This window comes from Festucalex cinctus, chromosome 17 (assembly GCF_051991245.1).
Source record: "Festucalex cinctus isolate MCC-2025b chromosome 17, RoL_Fcin_1.0, whole genome shotgun sequence".
In the NCBI taxonomy this organism is placed as follows: domain Eukaryota; kingdom Metazoa; phylum Chordata; class Actinopteri; order Syngnathiformes; family Syngnathidae; genus Festucalex; species Festucalex cinctus.
Window position 1 is genome coordinate 5105090 of NC_135427.1, and position 25640 is coordinate 5130729.

The 25640-nt window shown below is 37.9% G+C and overlaps 1 protein-coding gene across 4 annotated transcripts in view; it reads right to left on the reverse strand.

The window, feature by feature from the left end:
- Nucleotides 1-246: 246 nt before the first annotated feature.
- The window catches only part of baiap2l1a (BAR/IMD domain containing adaptor protein 2 like 1a), a 38986-nt gene continuing 13592 nt past the window's right edge, over nt 247-25640 (reverse strand). For 2 of the 4 annotated variants that reach the window (XM_077502885.1, XM_077502886.1), the window contains 14 exons: nt 25059-25153; nt 22565-22640; nt 22063-22149; nt 13104-13165; nt 11405-11476; nt 11198-11332; nt 8048-8200; nt 7831-7974; nt 6815-6935; nt 6515-6728; nt 4810-4869; nt 4423-4576; nt 1475-1515; nt 247-1391 (listed from right to left, as the gene is read on the reverse strand). In XM_077502885.1, coding sequence (XP_077359011.1) covers nt 1319-1391; nt 1475-1515; nt 4423-4576; nt 4810-4869; nt 6515-6728; nt 6815-6935; nt 7831-7974; nt 8048-8200; nt 11198-11332; nt 11405-11476; nt 13104-13165; nt 22063-22149; nt 22565-22640; nt 25059-25153 — 1487 coding nt within the window. In that variant the 3' untranslated portion in view covers nt 247-1318. The remainder of the gene's footprint in view (nt 1392-1474; nt 1516-4422; nt 4577-4809; nt 4870-6514; nt 6729-6814; nt 6936-7830; nt 7975-8047; nt 8201-11197; nt 11333-11404; nt 11477-13103; nt 13166-22062; nt 22150-22564; nt 22641-25058; nt 25154-25640) is intronic. The other 2 variants (XM_077502887.1, XM_077502888.1) reach the window with 1 other exon arrangement.

A 25640-nucleotide genomic window follows, 5' to 3' on the forward strand; every position in this document is an offset into this window, starting at 1 on the left:
CTTCTCATTGGCTGCTTCCGTCGTGCGCTGGTGTATGTGACGACATCCAACAGAGGTCGCTGTTGCTTCACTTTTCACACACGGGCGACTGACACCGGATATACTGTAGTGCTCCCCCGATATTCGCGTTGTCGTTACCGATCCATGTCCTTTATTCGCAAGAAATAAACTCCAAAATAGGTTATAACTTCCTATTGACGTCACTAGATCCACGTGACATCACACAAACATGACATTGAAATACTTTGTGAACTGTATCATGTTTTATTAAGGGAAAAAAAAAAGGCTACATTGGAAAAACAATGGCAAGGTACACTGAGGAAAGTATGATCACTTCTCCATCATATAGTACACATTCTGTATGCAAATACATGTCCAAAAAAGTTGATCTCCTCAGAAAATCTACTTTATGTATTTCAAAATTGTGAAAAGTAGTATGAACAGACAACGTAAATGTCAACCAGTGAGGAACGTCATTAGAATGTTGCATAATATGCACACCTGCCAAAAATCGCAAAGCGTGAAAAATATTCCCTTCATCAAAATGTTATCCATTTACAACAATGGCAGTCAAACCAAAACCAGGCTTCGTTTGAGCACATCTTGAGGACATAAGCTGTACAATTTATTTAAATAGCTCCTATAAACATCCTGCTCATTAATATAAAATCTTATTTCGGATAACGACGTACTTCATTGCTGGCTCTCAAATGACAAATGCTTTTTTTTTTTTTAGCAACACGGCACGCTCCTGTCATTTTCACAACCTCTGCATAACATCACAGCCAGAAGATAACTCATAAAAAAAAAAAAAAAAAAAAAAAAAAAGAGAGAAATGTGAATGTTTACTTTTATATGTGACTTTTCTTTTTCTGGTTGCTGGGCAGTCTGGTCAGGAACATGGCAAAACAAACACATTTATGCAATAACTGCAGCGCAAACAATAATAATAATTTAAAAAAAAACTTTAGTCATTTGGGGGTCATGCTTCAATTTGTTCTGCTCAGATGAATTCTTCCTCTAACCTGTAAATAGAAGTTTTTATTTGACATATTCGACTACAGAAATTGGCAAAAAATAAAAAAAAATGTCACGTAAAAACAACTAATGTAAACATAACAATAAAGATATTTAGAGCAGTTGGAGACAACTTTGTATTTCGGTCTTATTTGGGATGACTTGACATGAACACAAACTGGATGCATGAGCCATAGATGCATAAACATTACAACTTGGATTATATGTCCACACTGTGGCACGGTAAATAAAATGCATTTATAAACTGTTGCGGGATGTTGAGACAGTTTTCGGGTCGCGTTTAGATGGCAGGCGCTGATCGATCATTGGTGACGGTTGGTCTCAGCTTGACCGTTGCAAAGGGATTTCCTCCTCTGCAGTGAAGACAAACGGAAATTGTCATGAAATTATTTGTTTGTCAACATTAGTAGCAACATTTTGGATGCTACTCACTCACCCTAGAAAAGGAACCTTTGCCGTCCCATTCTCTAAAGAAACCTGCAGTGTGACAAATGACAAAAAAAATAAAAGAGGACGTCACACATCAATCCACACAAATCACTCCAGCTGTGAAGAAAAAGGCCGTGTGACCAAACTGGTTGGATAAGATTACTCGTCAACAATCGTCCTCCTGGCCTGATGGTGCCGAGTAGCTTTGACGCCTCGTGTGCAAACTTAAGAGCTCCCCCTTTGGAATCTAGCTCATCGAGAAACGCCAGCGAATGACAACATTTAAGGTCTCTTGCGTCAGCAAGATGATGAGCAGAAGCATCTCAGCAATGTTGCTGGGGGGGCCTGAGGAACGTTTTAACATACAAGAGTGCAAGGTTGCAATCTGTTGTTGAATATATTGTCAGAAACTGTGTTCTACTCTTGAGTTTTATTATTATGTATTCAGCAGAGAGCAGAAAACACTTGTAAAAGTACGGAAGGGAAGAAGTACCAATATGGAGTAAAGATTTTGGTCTGGCAAATGTATTTAAATGTACTTAGAAATGCATTTGAAAGTACTTGTAGGCTAAATGCTAAAAACATAGCATTTTTTCCCCATAATGCCATGAGGTAGAGCCTTGCATAATTAAAAAAAAATAATTACGATTGCTTTTTAGCAGACATTTATATTAGGCATGTAACGACATCCAAATGTCAGTAGGTTGTAGCGTGAACTTCACAAATATGGCACTGTACTGTACTTTAATTTATTTAATTCAATCTCCAGTGTAATAACCTTATTTATTTATTCTTATTATTATTATTAATAATAATAATAATTCAATCTCTATCTTATTTATTGATTGATAGAATTTTTTGTTTTTATTATTATTATTATTATTATTAATTCAATCTCTGGTGTAATAACCTTATTTACTGACTGATTGAATTATTTTTTTTATTTTATTATCTATTCTTATTGCTGCTGGACATAAGTCTAAGTCTAATTATCACGATATTGTGGGGAGGTTGGTGATATTTTAAAAAGGTCACAGTATTGTAAAAAAAAAAAAAGAGCTCATACTAAAAAATAAAAAAATAAAAAATAAAATAAAAAATAAATTTAAAAAAAGCAGCACAATATTGTGCTTTGTACAGAACATCAATGTTATGTTATGATGTTTTATTATTATTATTATTAATACAATATATAAAATAATCCGTTTTACAATCAGGAAGTAGAAAATAGAAAAATAGAAAATTACCATTAATGCTAGCTTTGGATTTAGCACTAATGCTATCGCTAGGCTACTTGGTATCGATATTGGTGGCCACTCAATAGTTGAGTACTTGTAGTACTGAACATCACTAATGTAATCATACAGTATTTTTTACTGATGAATTAATTTTAAGCACATTAAACCTATTCACCCCAAACATATGAAAAGGGCCGGTCGCCCGCTGAAAAGTTACTGCGATAACAGTAACAAGGTCCACTTGTGTCCTACAGCCTCATAAACAAGACTTGAAGACACCAGTTAGCTTTTGACCTTTCCTTGAACAAACGCTCCTGACATTAAAACAAAATATTTCATAAAGTAGTAGTATAAGAAAATGAAGATCAATGGCATCTGGCTTGGAGACCGTAAAACCCTGAGGCAGCAGGTGGAGAGGACATTGCGTACAGGCACCAAAGTGGAGAAGAGAGAGCCGTGCCTGGACTTGCGTGCCGGTAGATTGGACAGATTCATCCTCTATCGGCAGACATATCACCAACTGTGCCCTTTATACGCGACGTCTTATCAATCATAACCTATATAAGTATCATGACACATAATATGAGTGTTTTTTTCCTCGCTGTGCCTCATATTCAAGGGTGTGGTTGATAAGCCACAATTAGTCAGAGTTGGAAATGTGTCATGACGTTTGTGTGTGGGGGGTTGCGTGCAGATAAAGGACTGACTCTGCAATAAAATCATTGCGACAGGAAATACTTCACGTGAAAGGTGAAACTCAAACATGGCCGCAGCACTCTCCAACAGAATAATCAATAACAAAGAACAGAATCCGGGTGTTTTGAAGCCTCAATTGGGTCTTGGCTGTTTTTTGGAATTTACAAGCTGAGCTGTGATTGGTCGTTAGCTGAGCCCTGAGCAACTGTGATGTCATTTTCACTCGACAGGAAGTAGCAAAATGGCCGCCCCCTGAGATGACAACAAGTTAGTATTTGATATTTTATACACACAGTATTAACTCATTTGCTCCCAATAACGTATAAATGTTTTTTTCAATGTTTTAAGTGTCCCAAAGACGTATTTATACGTTGTTGTTTTTTTGTTTTTTTTTAATGCTAGAGCATACAGAAGGCTTTGATGCAGCCTCTCAACTGCAAAGAACGGTTGCAGAAATGGTAGTTATTACACAAACGGCCAGCAGGTGGCGACAGAGCAAAGGAGATCAACCAGAGCCATGTAGAAAAAAAGCTCAATTACAATTTTAAACAGATTTTTTAAACAGACTGATGAAACTTAGCTCTCTTCTAATGCTAATTGCTGCAAAACAGAAACAGATAGAAATATAGGGTTTTTTTTCCTGATGAAAGAAGAGACTTTAATCTTTCTTTTGGTTCCATGCTTTTATAAGCGATAGAACACAATATTCTGTGGGCCTTGCGAAATCAGTCAAAATCCAGTAAAACAGCCGGGAAATGGCGGCGAGTGAATGAGTTAATCATAATGCCTTTTTCAGACGAGTGGAAGTGCACAGAACAAATCTTTTCAAAACAAATTTTAAAAAAGTAAACACATAATGGTAATTGTGCTTTAGGGCTACATAAAGAAGTTAGCATGCTAATGACCACCACCGTGTCTGACTAATAAAAACAAACTAAAATGTCAAGGCACTTGATTCCAAATTATTAAAAAAAAACAAAGTGTTTAGCCCTGCATATTTAATAGAATATAAGGCACTGACCATATTGTGTGGCGACTGCATCGACGGGATCATGGCACGTGAGGGCAAGTTGTCCGAGTAGTCTGGCGGCGGTAGCAACACAGGCTCGTTCTCCTCATCCAGCTCGGGTAGACTGGTAACACTTGCACTTCGCACCAGTGACTCCAAATTGATGCTGAATTAAATGTGACATTCACCTTTTACACATCAGCGATAATAATTTCAATATGGAGTAATGACTTCCTGTTTATTACTGCTACTTTTTTACATTTAATCATACTACAGAACATTATTCCACTGTGCCTTACTGCCATTTGCACTGCATACCGTAATTTAGTCCGTATCTGTTCCATTAGACAACAATAACATCTTTCTATTCGATTACATTATGGAAGTGTGATTTCTTACCTATTTGATATGAGCGGCTCGGAGTAAGGTCTGCAGTATGACGAAGGGAACCAACCACGCCTAACAAACATACAGCAGTTTACATTAAATATAAAACAAATGTCAAACACTACACTAAACCATATTAACATGCAGAACATTCGACAAATTCATGGAGTGTGTTCATGGGAATTTATGCAGTTGTCGCTCAGGTTCTCAAATTCAAACTCATCCAAGCGTGCCTTTATGGCAATGTCAAGCATGCATTAAAAAAAAAATGGCTTCCACAGAGAAGGAAGAATTAAGATTCAAGAGGAAGTTAGAGATCAACACCAGACTCATTATTAGTCAATTAAGAGGTGTGTCGCAGCACCTTTATACATCTATTGTACTGCATTTCTATTTTCTAACAACTCCATGGACCTTTTAAATCAGATAACTCAACTTAAAAATAATTTTAAGTTGTATTTAACCACACAATTTCCAGTTAATTCGCAATTAATTGCAAACGTAGCTGCTCCAAATGCACAAAAAATATCTATATTTTTCAAGTTTTTCCTACTCCTGTTAATTAACACAAAAGTGGACACGTGGGTACCAAATACAAATGTGGCTGTATATTTTAATTCATTGATACAGTAATTTTACAGTAAGTCACTCAAAAAGTTAGTTAACAGTTACGGTTAAAAGGAGTGTGAAACGTAGTCAGATTTGCGTTCAGGTAATTTTCTGCCACTAGATGGCATTAATGTTTTATGTTGGACAAATTCAGACAAATTGGCATTTCAAACATGAAGTAACTTTTGGATTCCAGCCCATTTGGTTCATTGCAAATTACAATTAGTTACCAGTCCCCACAAATACAGATATTTAATATCTTATAAGAAGACCAGTTGCTTTTTTTCTTGTACGTGCGCTCTTGCATATGTTGTAGGCAGGGCACATAGTGAGCAGAAGAAGTATGCTACATCAAACATACCTGACATTCTTGTGTTCCTACACGCCGTTAATAACACAACAAAATATATCGAGACAAAGCTGAAACTTGTGAGAAAAAAAAAAAAAAAAAGCGTAATTGTCAGTTTTGCGGCACGATTGTGTGGGTGACAATGGCTGTGGCCTTTTAGAAACCGAAAGGTATGAAGAAAAGGACGACAGCACATTCTCCACATGGAACAGCTTATGTCACACGTAAAAGCCCCCACGAAAACAAAATTACGTAACAGCCTCCAGAAACTACCACCACAGATCATCAACTTGCTTGAATTTTTGCAAAACGAAGAAAAATACATTAACTCATTCACTCCCAGCCATTTTCATTGAAGCAACCCCCTTTACTGAATTTTTGACTGCTTTTGCAAGGCCCACAGAATATACAGGATACAAAAGAAAGATTAGCATCTCTTCTTTCATCGGGGAAAAAAAAACTATTTCCATCTGTTTCAGTTTTGCAGCAATTAGTATTAGAATATAGCTAAGTTTCATCACAAAGCTGTTTAAAAAAGTGGGGAAACAAGTTTTTTTTGCAACATGGTTGATCTCTTATACTCTGCTGCCCCCTGCTGGACGTTTTTGTAATTACTACCATTGCTTCAAGCGTTTTCTTCAGTTCAGAGGCTGCATCAAAGCCTTCTGTATGCTCTAGCATAAAAAACACAAAAAACGTATAAATACATCTTTGGGAGCAAATGAGTTAATATAGGCCAAAAAAACAAAAACAACTTACTTTCCGCTCTTCTCCAGCTCGCCGTAAAGCCAGCCGTCCTTCTCTTCCTTAATGAGCATGATGATCACGTCTCCCTCATCAAAACTGAGGAGGGTGCCGTTGTTTCCCGCCGAGTGGGGAAAGATGGTCTTGACACGAGGCTTTTTTGTCACGTTGACACCGGAAAACAGGGAGCTCTGCCGGGACGGACTGTCCTCGCTGAAGCTGCCCTGGTCTGAAAAGACAAAAGTTCATATAATTGACACTGAATTGGCTTCCCAAATGCGCATTAATAAATAAGAACGTGAAGAGTATCTGTACCTGAGTGATTCTCGAAAGAGGAGGTGATTGGCGATCTGGGCTCGGGGTTGAACATGTTTGCGAGTGGACTCGTGTGCGCCTTCAGTGGGGGCGCAGGGGGCACCATTGACTCAACGCTATTCTGAAGGGACAACGGAGAATATGATCAAAATCATCCAAAATATATTTTTAAAATGTGAGTTGCTGCATGGGTCAAAGTCCGGATTGAGTTATCATCTTATCTGTGCTCGTCTACGAGGCGGCCTGAAATGTTCAATAGGCTTTATCAGAAGGAAACAAAGTAGGAATCTTCATGGCTGATAATCAACTAAAAGCCACTCTACACAAACATGTGATGCATCAGATGGCGGCACTTTTACGAGATAATGGAAAAGGAGGAAAAGATAAAACACTTGAGTTACTCAAAGTCATTGTTGACATCCTCCTTTAGCGTGTGGAAAGACATGCTGATGTCACTTTTGATCAATAGTGAGATGTAACAAAATACGAATATTATAAAGTTAATTTTAAATATTTTTTAATATTATAAAGTAAATATTATATATATATATATATATATACACACACATTTTTAATCTGACCAATTTCTTCTTTTTTTAGTTTTTCAAATTTTTAATGTATACAAATATTGTTGTATATCTTTGTTTGTTGATACAGTTAATTTACAATAATTTTTAATAATTTTATTTAATAATTTATTTGAAGTTAAAGAGGGTTAGAGTTAGGGTTATTACTATTAGGGATGTAACAATAGCCAAATGTCACAATACGATATTATCACTATATGAAGCTCACAATAGGATAACCACGATACTGTGGGGAGGTTGGCGATATTTAAAAAAATTCAATTAAATAAAAAAAAAAAAAGTTCTTTTTAAGCACAAGCGACCGACCAAAAAGGTACCAAACCATGGGTCAGAAACAGAGGTACGAACTGTGCCGTGGGCTACCTATAATACCGTCCCCCCCACCCGTACTGTGACGCACGAATGACTGCACAAGAAGAAAACACAAACCCTGTTGTAGCGATCCGAAAGCATCGACTGCTCTGAATTGTTGGAAATCCCGTCTATCATGTGCTTGACCGTGTCCGGCACCTTGCTGACGTCGCAGCACATCTCCTGCCAGTTTGGAAGCTTCTCGCTCAGCATCTCTTTTGCCTGGAGGCACGGAGAGCGTACGGTCAAATCTCACGGGATTCCTTACGAATCTTACTTGAATCGACTGACTTACTTTATCGTGGAAGTTGCTAATGTGATAAGAAAACATGCAGTGTTTGTCGGCCAGGAAACAGAAGCGGCGTTTTTCTTCCAGCAGAGCCTCCCTGCAGCCGTCGGCGATGAACTTCTGCATGTCCATCTGGCGCGACGAGATGGTCTCTATGTACTGCGGGCACAAAAAAAAAAAAAAAAAAGGTCAGAAAAGACAGGAGGGAGATTGTTAACCTGATTAAAAATCTGCGTTTTAAAATGGTCACTACGCTGTAAAAATAAAGGTGCAATGGTACTGTCACTTATGATTAGGGATGTAATGATATCCAAACATCACGATACGATATTATCATGATATGAAGGTTGAAAGCACGCATGGATTTTTTTTTTCCACTCACTCACTCACTCACTCACAGAAGCTTACATGTGTGAATGAGTGAGTGAAAAAAAATTATCCGTGCGTGCTTTCAAATTGCCACGGGAGTGACATCACGCAGCTGACACGTTCGCCCGGCCCCGTTTGCGACACCCGCTCTGTGATTGGCTGGAGGGGTGTAAACTCTGTCTTTCCACAGAAACGTCCCGCTGTTTACAAAACAAACACACAATGGCAAAATACAGGCTAGAGGGTGTGGGGGCTAAGGACAAAATCACCCCCACACGTTATGAAAAGCCAATATCTATAAATTGAGAAGTAGTTTGTTTGTTTAAATCCTGTATTTAAAAAGTGCATTTTCCTGAGTGAAACCGGCAGAAAGCCCCTTTAAGAAATGTTGGAACTTCCGTCTGTTGGGCGTTGAAAGGCACACACAGAGATTTAGAATGACCCTGCTGGTTAAGGTGTACAGATGGCAAACTATACCTGACATAAGGCATATCAAAAAAAGCACTTCTCAACCGTCTCCCTGTCCTTTTATTCTTCCCCTGCTCCTCCTTACTCATATGTCCTCCCCGGGCTGTCATGGCAACAATAAAAACAGCCTCTTCCCTCCTTACCCACTCCTCTTATCTGTGTCCCTATGATAGCCAGTCAGATGCTGAATCAGTGCTCTTCACTTCCCATTTTCAACAAATTTTCAATCCCGCAGTCTCGGCGCGAGCAAGCAATCACGGTTCTGAGCGCCCTTAGGCTGCATGATGATTACAAAGCTGGGCCTCACCTCACTCTTGGGTAAAAACGAGGAATCCGCTTGGGAGAAAGGGAGGCTCACAAGTTTCATGCTCGGGGTGTCAAGCGCCACATACATAACATGTATTGTGTGTTCATTCCAGATCAGTGATAAACATGAGGCAAATACTCGACCCAAAAAAAAAAAAGCTACTTTCACAGCCTACAAACAACAAAAGTTTAACTTTTCTCGCCACATTGATTTGCAGATCACCCGCAGCTAGCTTTGTCTGCACAACAGGACCGTTGACACCCAGTAACAGACATGAATTCTATCACTTTGTCTGCAAATAAACACACCTTAAGCAATAGGACTCAGACTCATTAACTCCAAACCTATAAAGCTATACCACAAATGTAATCAAACTAGACCCAAGATGAGACTGATAACCAAAGCAAAGGAAACACTATATAGAAATATATATAATATTTTCATCTTGTGGATCATTTAAGCCACAGTGAAGGGAAAGTGCAGTGTGTAGTTTGGGTTTGACTACATTTTTTGTGACACCATTCCTGGAACTTCTCTGACCTCATATGAGCAGATGACACTTCCTATGAATATACTCAAAAGGCAAGAATTTGCAACCTTGCAGTATCTTAAAATGCATCTCAATTTCCCTCACTAGCAAAAATAAATAAATAAATAAATAAATAAATAAAAATCATCAGACAAAAGAAAAAGACAAGTGTTATTCACAGGCGTTTCTAGACAAGCTCGATTTCAGGGAGCTCCGAGTTTGTATATTAGTTTGAAAAATACCCTTTGTAAGACTGCTTTGAACTTTTATGACACACCTTGCACAGTATGTGCCTGACCTGTAAATAGTGGTAGTAGTAATAGTAATAGTGTTAAGTGTTACAATAGCAATGCTAATTTTGTTTTGCTAAGTGTTAGCATTAACCTATGAACACATTCCTAATTTTCTTATTAAATGTTAGTATTAAGCTAGCAAATTTAATGAACACAATAGCGATGCTAATTTTCCAACTAAGTTAGCATTAAGCTAGCAAACACGTTTGATTATAATGATAGTGAACACAATAGTGATGGTAAGCTTTCTATTAAATATTAGCATTTAGCTAGCAAGCTTATATTTGAGTATAATGATAATGGCAGAAATGCTGTTTTCAAAGTAGTTTCAATGTTTATGACAAATATAAACTTGTTTCTCAAGTGGAGACCTGTTAACTTTTCAGTGCTTGTTTTTGAGAGGACAGAACACACACACAAACACAGGCCAAAACTAAAACTGCAAAAACTTTACTGTAGGAAACTGCAGAAGTGAAAATGTCACTAACCCTAACCCCCATAAAAAAAATTTTTTTTTAAAAACATGTCACAGTTAACGCTTTAACATGAAGCACAACAATTAATGAACAGTAAACACAATTTCAAAGCACTCAAAATAACATAAGAATAAAGAGCACATGCAGCACCTGGAATCAGGAAATCCACAAATAAGCCACACCTTTGTTCGCACTGCAAAGGTTGCAGCTTATAATTCCAACTTTAAGGTCAAATATTTTCATATATCGGAGTAAAAAAAAAAAAAAAAAATCACATTTTTTAACCACTTTTCTGGATTCAACGTGAGAAATCCACCCTCAAAGCTTTCTATCCAACTTCTGCAACTTACTTTTTTGCTATGTCATCGGATATCAGACTGTTGTTTCGCTTATTCAAATCACGCAGTCGATGTTTTTGGTCAAGAAAGCACTTTCACTCTGCATACGTCATCTTTCTCAGATGCCTTGTCAGCTGATTTATTTATTTATTTTTATCTGTGACAGGCGGAAAATGTCTGCTGAGGATTTATTTAGAACAAGTGAAACACTGTGATTAACTGGGGTGTGGCCTATTACAGGGGGATGCGGAAATACAGTTTACATGCTAAACACAAACAGAACACAAACCATTAAGAGCCATGATTTGTTACCAATGGATACACAAAGCAACAAGAGGAGGACGTGAAGAGAGTTTGACCGGGTTTCCACTCTCACCTCGTTCTCCTTGATCTCGTACTTCGTCACGTTCTTGCCCTGACTCTTCCTCCTCAGCTTCTTCAAGTCAGTCTGCGAGCGGTCCAGGGAGTCCTGCTTCGACTTGTGTTCCGACTGGTAGCGCTTGAATGTAGCCTATGTAAAGGCGAGTAACTTTCTATGTTACTTAGCTCTGAACAAAACAAAAATGCATATGGAGCCACTTACATTCATATACTTCACATCCATTTCCGTCTTCTTTTCCAGCTCAATAAGAACTTCTCGGTGGAATCTTTTAAACTGCAATAATAGCGACAAAAAAACAAAACAAAACAAAAGCCATTATTGCAGCTCGTTCTCTCACTCGTTCCAAGAAACACACACACTCGCTCACGTGGCAATATTATGATAAAAGAAGATGATAATGGACTTTAAAGAGCTTCCTGGTTAAAGATTTCCTACTGTTCTTGTTTTGTAGACTCATTACTAACACGGCGGGATAGTCACGACAAAATGGAAAAACGTGTTCAGCTGTAGCATTTTAAGATGTCGTGTTTCTTCCGTTGCGAGGAATGTTGCGTTTTAGTTTGTCAGACGCACTTTGACACGTGTTTTTGTCACGGTAGCAGGAAGGCTCATGGAGATTTTCTACCCTTGGCAAATACTTTTGCAACTTCTTAAATCACACAAACGTTAGCAAGACGCACACTTTCACAGTTTGAGAGGCTGCTACTTTTTTTCTTTGAAAATCAAGAAAACAACCTAAAATGGTGTAATAATCTGCCAATCTTTGATTTTTTTTTAATTCACCGTTTTCCGTCTTGTAAAAGGCATGATTCTTCAAACTTCCATCAGAGTGCGTGTAAAAGATGTTCCTTTCTTAGCAACAATGTTCACGGGTCAATATGACCCGCTGTATGGTTTAGTTGCCAAGAAATAGCATCATGCAAATGAAATGACAAAATATTTTGGGGAGCAATAGTGAAAGAAATAAGGCAAGCAAAACAAGTTAAATGACAGCTGTTAAAAGAAAAAAAAAAAAAAAAAACTCGGGTCAAAATGACCCGCTGTACCTTTTTACTAAAATTATTTAAATTTACTTAAGCTTAAATTTAATTAAATGATTTAGAAAAAAAACATCAGAACAAGTTCCTTTTTTCAATGGGTCAATTTGACCCACAAAATAATTAACTCTTTTACTGCCACACGTTATCAAAATAAAACGTAATATGACAAAGGCTTTGATCATTCATGTCATCCTTGAAAATGTTCTATTTCATCAGATTTCGTCATGTTAATTTGTAATTTCATACACCGGTAGCCCATTGAAAAGAGATACAATGCTGCCATCTGGTGGCCATAGTTAGTGAGTGTTTTTGATTCCACAACCCATTGACCAGGCAGCGCTGCACTTAGATGTTGCACTGCCCATTGATTTAAAAAAAAAAAAAAAAAATGTAGTTGACGTCATTTAACGTTTATGGCGGCATACATCGAGATTTTAGTAATCGTAATTAAATATTTATGGTGGTCAAAGTTAATGAGAGTTAAGCATAAGCCCATAGAAAGACCTGATTTGTCATTTTCTGACAATACAATTTAAATGTTTAAAAAAAAAAAAAACAGCCACAGTATTGACTGTATGACAAATGATTGACATGTCATCACACCTTCTGTCTCTGATTGGTTGTTTGGCCTCAGGAGTGGTAGCGTCCAATTAGAGGCACAAGATGGGGCAAGAGAGGGCTGAGTTGGTTTTTTTTTTGTTTTTTTGGGGGTTTTTTTACAGATCATCATAATCATGTCAGGTCATCTGAGAGCTTTAACAAACATGATTTTTTATTTTTTTTTGCAAACTCTCATATGATTCCTTGTTGTCCAGGCGACATAATGATACAAAATATCATACTATTAAGGGCTTACTTACATTCAGCTCCATCTCAAAATTGAGCTTTTTGTGGACATCTGCAATCTCCATCAGAACAAAACCTAGAAAACAACAAATGAGTCAACGAGGCGTACATTCCAAATTCAATGATTTTGCAGCGTTCCGATCATTTACAACACGTACGCAACAATGACTTATCTTCCTTTCCTATTTGAACAGCTGTCAATCTCTGTCAAAACAATCTGTGCGCATGATTCTGGCACTGGGGTTTGGGAGGGAGCAGATATGGAACTGTCTCCATTCACAGCCACGGATAGAGCGGCATACGGCGGCATGAGACAATGGCACTGCGTCAATACTGTGAATGGCGGTGGACAATTGGAAATAAGCGGTCGTGCTCCCGCCATCACAATGGGGTGAAATCTAGACTCCAGGTTTACTATAGGACGGTGATCTCGTGTAAACCATGTGAAATTCGTCACTGTGGTGTCAAAGAGGTCTGTCCGCAAACAATAACATGGCCAGGACGACCCACCATAACCTTTTACTTTCCTCACCTACATCTCAAATTTACGGAAGAGGATTAGGGACAGTTAAGAGAGAAAAAAAAAGGTTGGCAGGATTCTCACTTTATTCTCTGAATTCTCTATTTAAAGTCAGAATTCTGACTTTATTCTCAGAATTCTCACTTTAACTCGTTTGCTCCCAATAACGTGTAAATACGGTTTTTTTAATGTTCTAAGTGTCCCAAAGACGTATTTATACGTTTATTTATTTGGTTTTTTTTTTAATGCTAGAGCATACAGAAGGCTTTGATGCAGCCTCTCAACTGCAAAGAAGGGTTGCAGAAATGGTAGTTATTACACAAACGGCCAGCAGGTGGCAGCAGAGCAAAGGAGATCAACCAGGGACATTTAGAAAAAAAGCTCAATTACTTACAATTTTGAATAAATTTGTGAAAACTGATGAAACTTAGCTCTCTTCTAATGCTAATTGCTGCAAAACGGAAGCAGATAGAAACATACTTTTTTTCCTGATGAAAGAAGAGACTTTAATCTTTCTTTTGATAGGTCCCATGCCATTATAGCAATAGAACACAATATTCTGTGGGCCTTGCAAAATCAGTCAAAATCCCGTAAAACAGCTGGGAGCGAACGGGATTGCGAAATGTGAAAATGGCGGGAGGTGAAAGAGTTAACTTTCAGATTTAGAATTTGAGAATAAAGTCAGAATTCTCACTGTAACGTGAGAATAATAGTAGCACTAATAAAGTCATAATTCTGCCTTTAAAGTGAGAATTGTGACAATTCTCACCCAGAATTCTGAAGTCATAATTCTGACTTCAACTTTTTTTTTTTCCCTCTTCTGTGCAAATTGATTCTGGAAAACACACAACATGAAGTGGAGGAAAAGTATGAAAATTCTGTCTAGAGAACCATTTCTAAACGTAAACATGTTCACGTCAACACACCACCAAACACGCTTACATTCATGTACATTTATTTGACCCGACACTGAAACCACCAAACACCTGCAGCACCCCCCCCCCGGTGTCCAAACAAACGCCATCGCTACTTCTGCCATCCAGCTACAACAACATTGCCCTCTGAAGGTCACCAGAAAGTACCGGTAAATGCTGCCTTTGTGCTTCCCGCCGGGGCTCGACGTACGACTGTTTGTACTGCGGCACGGGGTCGAGATGGTGGCTGAAAAGAAGCGGGTAGATGGGGTCAAAGAGGTCCGTGTGCACCTGCGGGCTTTAATAAGGTGTGAAAACCTGCTTAGATTGGGGGGGGGGGGGGGGACGCGACAGCAAGATATTACAACTTCTCGATAACATCAATCTGTCACTTCACTGTGCTCTCTTCGGAACATATTGTACCAACATGTCACTTAAGTAGCGCTCAGCTGACAACTAGTGTACAGTTTTGCCTTACATGTGACATGATATTTTTATAGTATCAAATATTTAGGATACGTGCAGTTTATCTGATTAATATGCCTGCTAGAAATGGAAGTTGCAGAAGATACTCATTAGCCAAAAAGTGGAAGATCTCATAAAATATAATGACATCCAATACTAGACCCGCATCAAAAATTTTCCCTCGCGCAGCGTGATTTACGATTCCGGCTACGGTTCACCTTGGTGAGCAACTGCAATACATCACAGTGCATGCGTCTAATATTATCGACACCTTATTTGGCGAAAGATTAAGATCTGTATATAAAACATTTTTGGGGATCCACTGTACAACACAGTTATTCCAAAAACATCAGCCAAATTTTTGCATCTCTAATTTTAATGAAGTATTTTACCCTTTTGATGAAAGTCAATAACCAATACAACAAACAAGTTTTTATTTTTCTACATTAACCCCATTTTATTCATTAACCATTTTACTGTATTACACACAATTTTGAATCATTACATGGCCCGTTGATCATTTCTTTGTGTTAAAAGTTTGCACACCCACATAATGTGTGTAAGTTTTGGTCATAGTAGTAATAAATCTCTCTAAAAGTGTCAATCATAACTAGCGCTGTCAAACTATCAAATTAATCAGCAACGATTTTAATAATAATCAAGTAATCGTTTGGAGACATTTTTTAAATCTACAATCCTCTGATTTCAACATATCAACATTGATTGTTTATTGCACTCTAAAAACAGTTGGGTCAAAAATAACCCAACTATGGGGTCAAAAATGGACCGATCAACTTGGGTCAATTTGAGTCAAGAAATGGGTCTTTGAGCGTAAAACAACTAAAATAATGGTCAGATCGTTTTCTTGGGTCAAAAAATGAGGTCATTTTGTATAAAACAACCCAGGAAGTTGGGTGAAATAAAGTGGATCGGTCCATTTTTGATCCATTTTATTATTTTTATTATTATTAATATTATTATTTTATGTTATTATTTGACCCAACTATTCTTAGAATTTAATTTCTGTAGTTCTTCATTAAAGAAGATTGATGATCTTCCGTGTTTAATCTAAATAAGACATTGCAAACATCCGTTTTTACTTTACTTTTTACAAAATTGAAATGAAGCCAATTAGTCGAGTAATCGATTGAATAATCGATTGGTTAATCGATTCTAAAAATAGAACTGAATTCTAAAAAATCACAACTGGAATTGGGTACCAAAAGAAGTGGCTGGCGATTAGAAGTGTACCATACAATCAAAACGCTGCATGCACATGAATGAACAAATTTGAGGGAGTTGATATTCAAAAAAAGAAACTGGTTCTACATATGTATCAAATGTCAGTCTAACAGGATTTTTAATAGTTAAGGGAGGCGGAGGGAACAACACCTACAACATTCTTATCATATTATATCATTCCGAAAGTCGGAATGGCCCGTGACGAATCAAATGTTACCTATTCGGCGTCCAATAAGGTTAACTGTGCAATATGAGTCAACGTTCGGCGCTTTATTAGTTTATTTTACCCTTGACAGTCCTTCTTCTTTTTGCCAAGTACACATATCATGTGTTCTCTCAACTAGCACTGAGCCTTCCAATGAGACGCATCACTGAGCTTGCCCACACAGGCATTGTGTGCAATGCTCCAATGTGACCACATCCTCTGTGCGTCATGCTCCAAAGGTTTTCGCCATCATACGTCGCCCGGGCAGTCCTGGAGACTGTTGCTTCAGACGTGCTACACCCCGTGTGTCGTAAGAGTGATTTAAAAAAAAAAAAAAAAAAAATGTGAAATCCGTATTGACTCAAGGCACTGCAGCAGGGTTCTGATCTCATCGTTCTCATCTTTCTGTCAGTTATCACACAGTCAGTGCAAGATAGGAAGAAAGCCACCCCGAGAAAAAGACGTTAGCTATTCACTTTATCACATAATTCTGGTTCGCTAAAGTGGAACCCCATTCATTGAGGACAATGTTTCAGATGTGAAAATTCACGATGTTAAGAAGTCATATTAAAATGCCTATTTTCATAGTTTCACCCTTTCCACACCTTTTAAAAAAATACTGTATTAAACTTGTTAAAATAATCACAATCTGACAACATGCTAGACCACAGTTAGCCAGAGTCCGCTAGCGAAATGCAGTTGACGAGTTAGCGGAAATATTGTTATAATTAAAAACTTTCAAACAACTGCTACTTCATAGCAGCATCACATTGCACAACAATACAATTAAATGTTTATTTAAAACAGCAAAAAGTTCACCCAAACTACATATTAACCAGAGTCCGCTAGCGTAATGCAATTGACGAGCTAACGGATTAGCATAGATGTTGCTGTAATTAAGAAGTTTCAAACAGCAGGTAGTTGTTTGAAAGTTTTGTTTGAAAGTCAGCATCACATTCAACAAAAGAGAATTAAACGTTGTTTATTAAACACCATAATATTGTGGAACAAAAGTGTAATACAGTGAGGGCTGTTTACAATATGGTAAAAGGGTAAAAGGTTAATATGTCGTCTGGGTGAACAATTTGGTGTTTAAATAACATTAAATTGTATTTCGTACAATGAGATGTTGCACTGTATGTTAGCATTAGCAGTTTGAATGTTTTACATTTACGCTAATTTCCATTAGCTCGTCAATTGCATTTCGCTAGCAGACTTTAATATGTAGTTTGGGTGAACTTTTTGGTGTTTTAAATAAACATTTAATGGTATTGTTGTACAAATGTGATGCTGCTCTGTCTGTAAGGAGTAGCAGTTGTTTGAAAGTTTTTAATTATAGCAACGTTTATGCTAACTTCCGCTAGCTCGTCAACTGCATTTCGCTAGCGGACTCTGGTTAATATGTAGTCTGGGTGAACAATTTGGTGTTTAAATAACATTAAATTGTATTTCGTACAATGTGATGTTGCGCCGTCTGTTAGAAGTAGCAGTTTGAAAGTTTTACATTTACGCTAATTTCCCGTTAGCTCGCCAATTGCATTTCGCTAGCAGACTACTTTAATATGTAGTTTGGGTGAACATTTTGGTGTTTAAATATTTTTTTTTTTTAGTTCTCTTTCGTTTTCAGTGTTAGTTTTACTGTAACCTTCATAATGTGATCGTATTTATTTGAAGGGTGTTTTTTTGGTTTTTTTTTACTAATCCTGGACATACGGACAGTGGATTACTTGCTGTTAATTTTGTATATACAACTGTTCACATTTGAAATTCCAGTGAGTCGAAAGACAGCTAAATGGAGCATTCATTTTATTAAAAGGCACTGAAGGTGTATCTTAGGTTGCGGCCAGCGAGTGCATTTTGACTTGCCAAATGTCCACTATTATTTATGTAGCCAAAAAGCAGGCCAAAATGGAGTCATTGTCATTTGATACAATGCTCTAGCAAAATAAATAAAAGCCCTCGCGATTGCAAAAAAGCACAAACTTACACATAGCAGCATTTATTTGATTTGAGAAGAACTAAGTATGTCAAAAAAGCCATCTCCTCTGACTTTTACAAGACTTCTGCTCGTGTTTGAGTGTGAATTGAAAGGCAAACTGCTCATCATGCACCACACACGAGCACACAGCCAATAACGTGCGAGTGTCTAGACAGTCAAACAAACTCACCAAATAGCTCCAAAATGTTTAAACCATCTCATTATAGCTCTCTGTGGGGAAAACTCTCAGTGTGTCCCCTCCGTTCGCAACCTTTCTTCTCCCCGGTTACAAATAGCTGCATCTGACATTACCATTCTTCTCATGCTGATGGCGGATCTCCATATTTAAAAAAAGAAGAAGATGCTTGACAAAGAGAACAGTTAAAGGCTGGAAGGGGTGTGGTTTGCAATGCTCTCGTTCACTGCTCATTTTCAGTCCCTAAATACCTGCTGCTTTTCAGAGATGTAAGGAAACCCCCTGTAGTCCACTCACGTCCTCTTGCAGGAAGCTTTTAATTGTTTCCCCTCCACTAAAATTGGAATTGAAATGTGATTTACGTTCATGGGCCATAACATTATGCACACATGAATGGTTCAACACAGAAGAGATGAAGAGCAAAGGCTTGTTTCTTTCAAATGACTTTCATAAGTTGCTCCAAAGTCTGAGTGGGACCCAAAGTATAGTCCATCCGACACCAATCATACCGCCTCACTCGAGAGTGTTGTGCCATTTTATGAATTCTAACAAGATTGGCACATAAAACCTGATTTTATGCCCCCCACAAGAGGCTCGTAACACTATGAGTGGTCTGATTGAATGGCAGGCAACAGGCCTGGTTATCTATTTAGTAATACAGTCAGTTATTCTCAAGATCAGTTAAACAAAAAACAAAAGATCTCTTGCACATCAACTCATTCACTGCCATTGACGGCTATATACGTTAAAAAAATCCATTTTAACTGGACTGGCAGTGAATGAGTTAACCTTGCAGTGGGTGATCCATCCATCCATCTTCTATCGCGATTTTTCTCATTATGGTCGTGGGTGAGCTGTATCGTATCCCAGCTGACTGGTTTATTAAACCTAAAAATGTACCCTGAATATTGGCAACAAAGACCTGAAGCTGTACCTGAAGTACAAGCTAATCCCATATCTGTAATAAATGAAGCTTGGCTAAGCTTTTCAATGTGGCCTATGCCTAAAAGATTGCGCCAAAGCACTATTTTTGTCGAAACGAAACTCCTCAAATCACTTCAACAAAGGCAGTTTATTTATATAAATTTATTTTCTTTGTATTATTGTATTTCTTATTAGTTTATGTACTTTTCTACTTTATCATACACAGTTTATTTATTTATTTATTATTTATTTATTTTATGTATTATTGTATTTTTATTTGTGTTTAATATATATCATATATATTTATACGTCACAAGCTGGTGGGAAATCAATATTTTTGCCAAAATCAAATTCCTCAAATCACGCCAGCAAATCACTACTTTTGTCTGAAAGGCGCTCAACTCACATAACTTAGTTCCTTCATTCCAAGATTCAGAATTATTGGCCAAGTGTGCAAAAATACAAAATACATTTTATGCTGACAGTCGCAACTCGTCCGAAAACAACGGGAAGCCTGGCGGTTCGCTAAATAGCGCCACGTAGATTGTGAAAAAGGAGCCACCATGGCAGCAAAGCACATTTTTTTTCTCTCAATGAAACTACGTAAGTCACGTAAACGTACCCTCCTTCACAACAAGACGCCACAACATGGCACCCAAGTACAATTTTTATTACTTTTGCTTTAGCACAAACATAGCAAATAGCAAAACATGTAGCTTGCACTCCAAAAAACAACTTGAATACGTGAATAATTCTTGAATGCTCAAAGTCTCCAATTAACCTGAACTCAGATTTAAACCCAATATCTCAGCGACATGCTAATGTGAGGTAGACGTGCTAAAGCAAAATCAGAAATGATCAATCCCGCTCCAATTTGAGCCCTTGTGCGGGTTCCACAAACACACAAACAGTTGGTGGATTAGGGTGAGCCAAACTGGGAGTAAGGGAGGATCAGTGGTGAGAAGACATTCTTCTGCGCTGGTGTTTATTCAGCATGTTTGCCGTATGACGCCTGCAGCAGGCTGCAGGAGAATTCGCACGCTCTCGTTAAATAGTCCCCGCTCGAGCGCTCAGTGCACTTTTGCAAGATATCACTGCGGAGAGCTGTTATGACTGAAGAACTCGCCCAACTTAAGTGTCATCATTTTTGCCTCACTGGACCAAAGGAGATCAAACAATATCCGTGGTGCCGTGACCCTTGTTCGTATCTGCAAGCCTTCGATATTAAATACACCCACCAGATGCAACTTTATGACCACGAGCAAAGTCTACGGAGATCCGATACAAGCACTGCATGAACAACTCTTACTTAGTTTGCTAAATTTTTGTTATTTACAAGAAATCAACTACAAAATACAATTCAAGAAAGACAATTTCATGTCTTTCCCCCCCGAGTGGTTTTTGGCATACTGCTATATTGTTCCTTCTTCCCGCAAGACACGCGCCACATTCCAGCTCTTCTTTTTTAGATTCTGTCTGACAGTTCATCACTTCATATTTAGCAATAGTACAACTATGTTTGAAAGGTGTGGAGGAGAATAACAATGCCGTTTCATTGTTCGCCACGGCGACAACACCATTTCCTCAGACGGAAAAACTAAATGACAACGCATTCACTGGCTGTCATATTGTCTCCAATTAGAGCTGAGAGGCAATTTGATGGATCATAACAAAATGTATTATGACCCCCCTTGAAAATTAGAGCAGCTTGAGGATTTCTCCCACTTACGCTGTAATTGAAAGTAAGGCTGTAAGGCAGCCACGCCATTTAAATACGAGGAAGCTTGTAAGTCGGATACTTTCCCGTAGTCAGAATTCTTGTGAGGTCACAAACGTGATGATTAAATAGTATTGTTCCATGATGTGTAAAAATAAACTTATTTCTGTCTTACTAAGATGATTTAGGAGAAATTGCTCGATCCATCCAACTCAACTTTATTTATAGCGCACGTTTGGCAAAAACAAGTGCTGTACTTGAATGAATATGAAACATTACACATGAAAACACAACATCACTAATACTTTTACATTTAATTAAAATAATACACAGCATTAATATAGTGTAAAAAATACTTTTACCTTCGGACAACTGTCTTATAACTTCAAGCTAATGCTAATGTAATTTTGATGCTAAATGCTAACATAAATGCTAACGTTTTCTTTATGGCTTTGTCATTTAGCCATTTCAGCAGTAAAAAGTTCATATTTTGTAAGATTTAAGTGTTAACTTCATTATTTTTCATGTACAACTAAAACACATTTTCCACTTGCTGTCGACTGAAATAGCTAACGACCAATCACGGCTCACCTGTTTGCTAGGTTTGGTTAGCAAACTGAGCTATGATTGGTCGTTAACCCTTTCCTCAGCACGTGATGTCATCTTCAGTCGACAAAAAGTGGCGAAATTAGTTCATGAAATCTAATGAAGTTAACACATGAAGTAAAGACAAAAGATTATCGTCTTAACTGTTGAAATGTTTCAATGTTTCTACTTCACATCTTCAGAGGCTCATTAAAGTTAAAACTTACCGAGTTCCCTGGACACTGGCGACGTGGTAGCGTTTTCTCCGATCTTTGTAATGGCATCAAAGTAGGCCTTTCCTGCGATGGTCATACCTATATAAGAGAATCACAAACTCAATTGAAACATCTTGATAGTTTGGGAGCAGAATGACTTGTTGTTAACTGTTAGATGGACGCACATTAAACATGCTAAAAATACGTCGACCCAATTCCGCATCGTTCAGTGGTTTACGAACTTCACGACAAAGAAAATGTAGTCAACAAAACAACAAGGCACCTGTAATACAAAACAATCTGGTACACACAAAACTGAAGCCAAGACTGAAACCCAGAACATCAAAACGGTGAAGCGGTTATCACGCTAACCATTTATAATAGTCGCCAACAAAACAATCAGGCACCTAATAAGGTCAATTTAAAAATAAACTGACTTGACTTTAAATGTTCATCAAAACAGAATAATTTGGTTTTGAGCATTTGGGGGTCATGTGAGCATGCGTGTTCTTACCTGTGACTGACTTCTCGTAGCTCTTCCCGAGGTTGACCAAGTTCCTCAGGCTGGGGTTGAACTGGTCCATCACATTCTGGGAAAAGATGGGCAACATTGTGGGCAAAGTCACACATGTGCATAGTCCAACCCAAAAAAAAAAAAAAAAAGTCATCAAAACTATCCCGTAATGGGGGAACAATCAGGGCACCTGTTACAAGGTCAGCTCAAATAAAACCGCAAGATTTCTTTTTTGATTGTTTTTAAAACAATCAGGTACCTAAACTGAATAAGTTCACCTCAAATTAAACTGTTAACTTTCTTAACTCATTTACTCCCAATAACATATAAATACGTTTTTTATGTTCTAAGTGTCCCAAAGACGTATTCATACGTTTTGTTTTGTTTTTTATTCTAGAGCAAACATAAGGCTTTGATGCAGCCTCTCAACTGCAAGGAACGGTTGCAGAAATGGTAGTTATTACACAAACGGCCAGCAGGTGGCAGCAGAGCAAAGGAGATCAACCAGGGCCATGTAGAAAAAAAGCTCAATTACTTACAATTTAGAGTATTTAGTATAGAGAATTTAGAACCAGAGTACACGTGCAGGTTGCTCTTTAAATGCAGCCGCAATAAAGCCTTCAATCTTTAACTTGACCTCTTGTGCGTGTTCGTTACACTCCCTTCAAGGAACGAAGTCCCGCACAAAAGTCAAAAGTGGCGTGAGCCCCTCATTTGCCCCCCCATCGCCCCCACCCTCACCATTGAAATGCCTTGAGCAGTTCACCTCCCTGTCCTGTTCTCCTGGCACACCCCGGGAGAAACAATGAGGAGACAAGGTATGACTTCACAATGAGAAACGTGGAGTGGAGTTTAGAGAGCAAAAAAAAAAAGGAAACAGGTTCCTTGTTTTCTTTTCTGTTCTCTCCCCCAACCTCGTTCGACTGAAACCGTGGTATGTATGGACTCTCTCTCCCATCACTCACATAAACAATCACACACATTAATAATCCAAATTGTTATTTCACTGTCGAATTGTTTGTTTTCATTTATCACGGAGGGTGTCAAGAAACAATACACTCGCTTCCAATTACAGCAGCGATTAGATCACGGGTGTCTAAATGTAGGCCCGCGGGCCAATGGCAGTCTGAGTTTGTTTTTGTTTTTAAGTATCTGCCGATACCGAATCTTGATCTGATACCACGGCATTACGAAAAAAAAAAGCTTTTTTTTTTTCTATTTGAATGAAGGTATAGTTCAAATAAAGTAAAAAAAAATAAATCATTATTTATTTATAAATTAATTAATAAAAGTATATTTTAAAACAATTAATCACGAATTTTGAGTACAAATTTCATTTACCGTAATGTAAACAAAGATCTTTCTGACATTGATGTTTCGACGATGCCCTCAAACTGCTACAGTATAGCGCCAACTACTGCTGAGGAGGACTTCCTGTATTTCAGTTTTGTTGTGTGTTTTTTTTATATTAAGTGTCAATGGCTGGTATAGACAGCGCCCATGAGTACCCAATACTTTACAGTAAGGCCGGTATCAGCCCAATACCGATACCTGGTATTGGTACATGCTAAACCCGATATCTCTTAGAGATGTAACAACAACAAAAAATATTTGAAACGGTTTGTTTTAACTGCACATTAAGTAGTTCTCCCAAATAAAAACAAAAACCTATTAATCGTCTCAGCAGAAGAGGATACTTTTTCCAGACCTCTGAGGAGAGCGATGAGATTGGTGGAAAAGATCGGTTTATTTTTAAAGGGATCGGCCGATCACCGATCCCCCCCCCTTCAAATTATGGAAATCAGGGCCGATGTGTATGAATTTGTTATTTATTTACTGATGTAAAATGTATTTACTAGTAAAAAAAAATAAAAATAAAAATCTGTATTCGCACTTCAAAATGTTTGCTTTGTTGTCGTTTACTGCAAAACTGATGTTTATGTACAGCACTTTTGTATACAGCAACGCCTGTTCTTAAAGCGCTTTCTAAATAAAGTTGAGCTCTATGTTTATTTCGTTTGGCCACCACAGAATTAGATTAACATACAGGCAAAAAAAACAAAAAAAAACGAAACAATTTAAACTAATCACCCACTGATCACATCTGTGCACAACAGGAACAAATAATGATCGGCAGACTCCTCTGATCACAAGTGGCACACATTCAAACAAACTGATGCACCAGCAGCGAATAATAACAGGGTGTGACAATTCTAGAATGGGCTTGCTGCTTGTTGACAGCTAAATATTCCTGCGCTTCGGTCGAACGTGTTTTAAACAATGTGAAAACAATGGATCGTCATATAGGCGATTATGGGAAATGAAAGCCCCGAAAAGTGCAGGTTGAAATAGTCACATTGTTGTTTGCTCTGATGAGATTTAAGAATCACGGCAAACTTTGATGGGGAAACAGCCAATTCCTCATTTTCAAATCATGCTAACTACCGTAATTACTTCATGAATAAGTTGGTAACCAAACACTTGTTCGACTCACCTTGTAAGTTAGCTCGGTGAGTTTGCTCACGTCTTGCGGGGTCCCCGACATGTTGGCACGTGGCTTCTCTTGGCAAGCGAAAGACCAAAATAATACTAATAATAATAAAAATCAATCGATAAGAAAAAAAAATGATACTCCAGGTGGTCAGCCGCTACAGTCGGACCCACAGCATGAGAATTACTCCCAACATGCCAGCACCACTGGCACCTTGCACGCATGCATAAAAAAAACAAACAAACCAGCTTGTTGCACGCACACTCACTCACTGCACTAACTGACTGGGACGCGGAGAGATTTTTACCCAGGGGGCGGGGCTGTGACGTCAAAAGGCTTGACTCAGCTGATGAGTTAAAAAAAAAAATACATCTTGGCTCTTTGATTTTCGAGTTTAATTCGTTCACCATTGAAAGAAATGAAGGTGACATTAATTCGTTCCAGCTGCCCAAGAATTTAATGACAAAAATCGAACTATGCAGTAAACTCATTTTCCTCAATTGCTACATTTTTTAACGTAACTTTATTTAACTTTTTTTTTTTTTTTTTAACTTTTTTTTCATCATACTTTCGTCAAATTTCAGC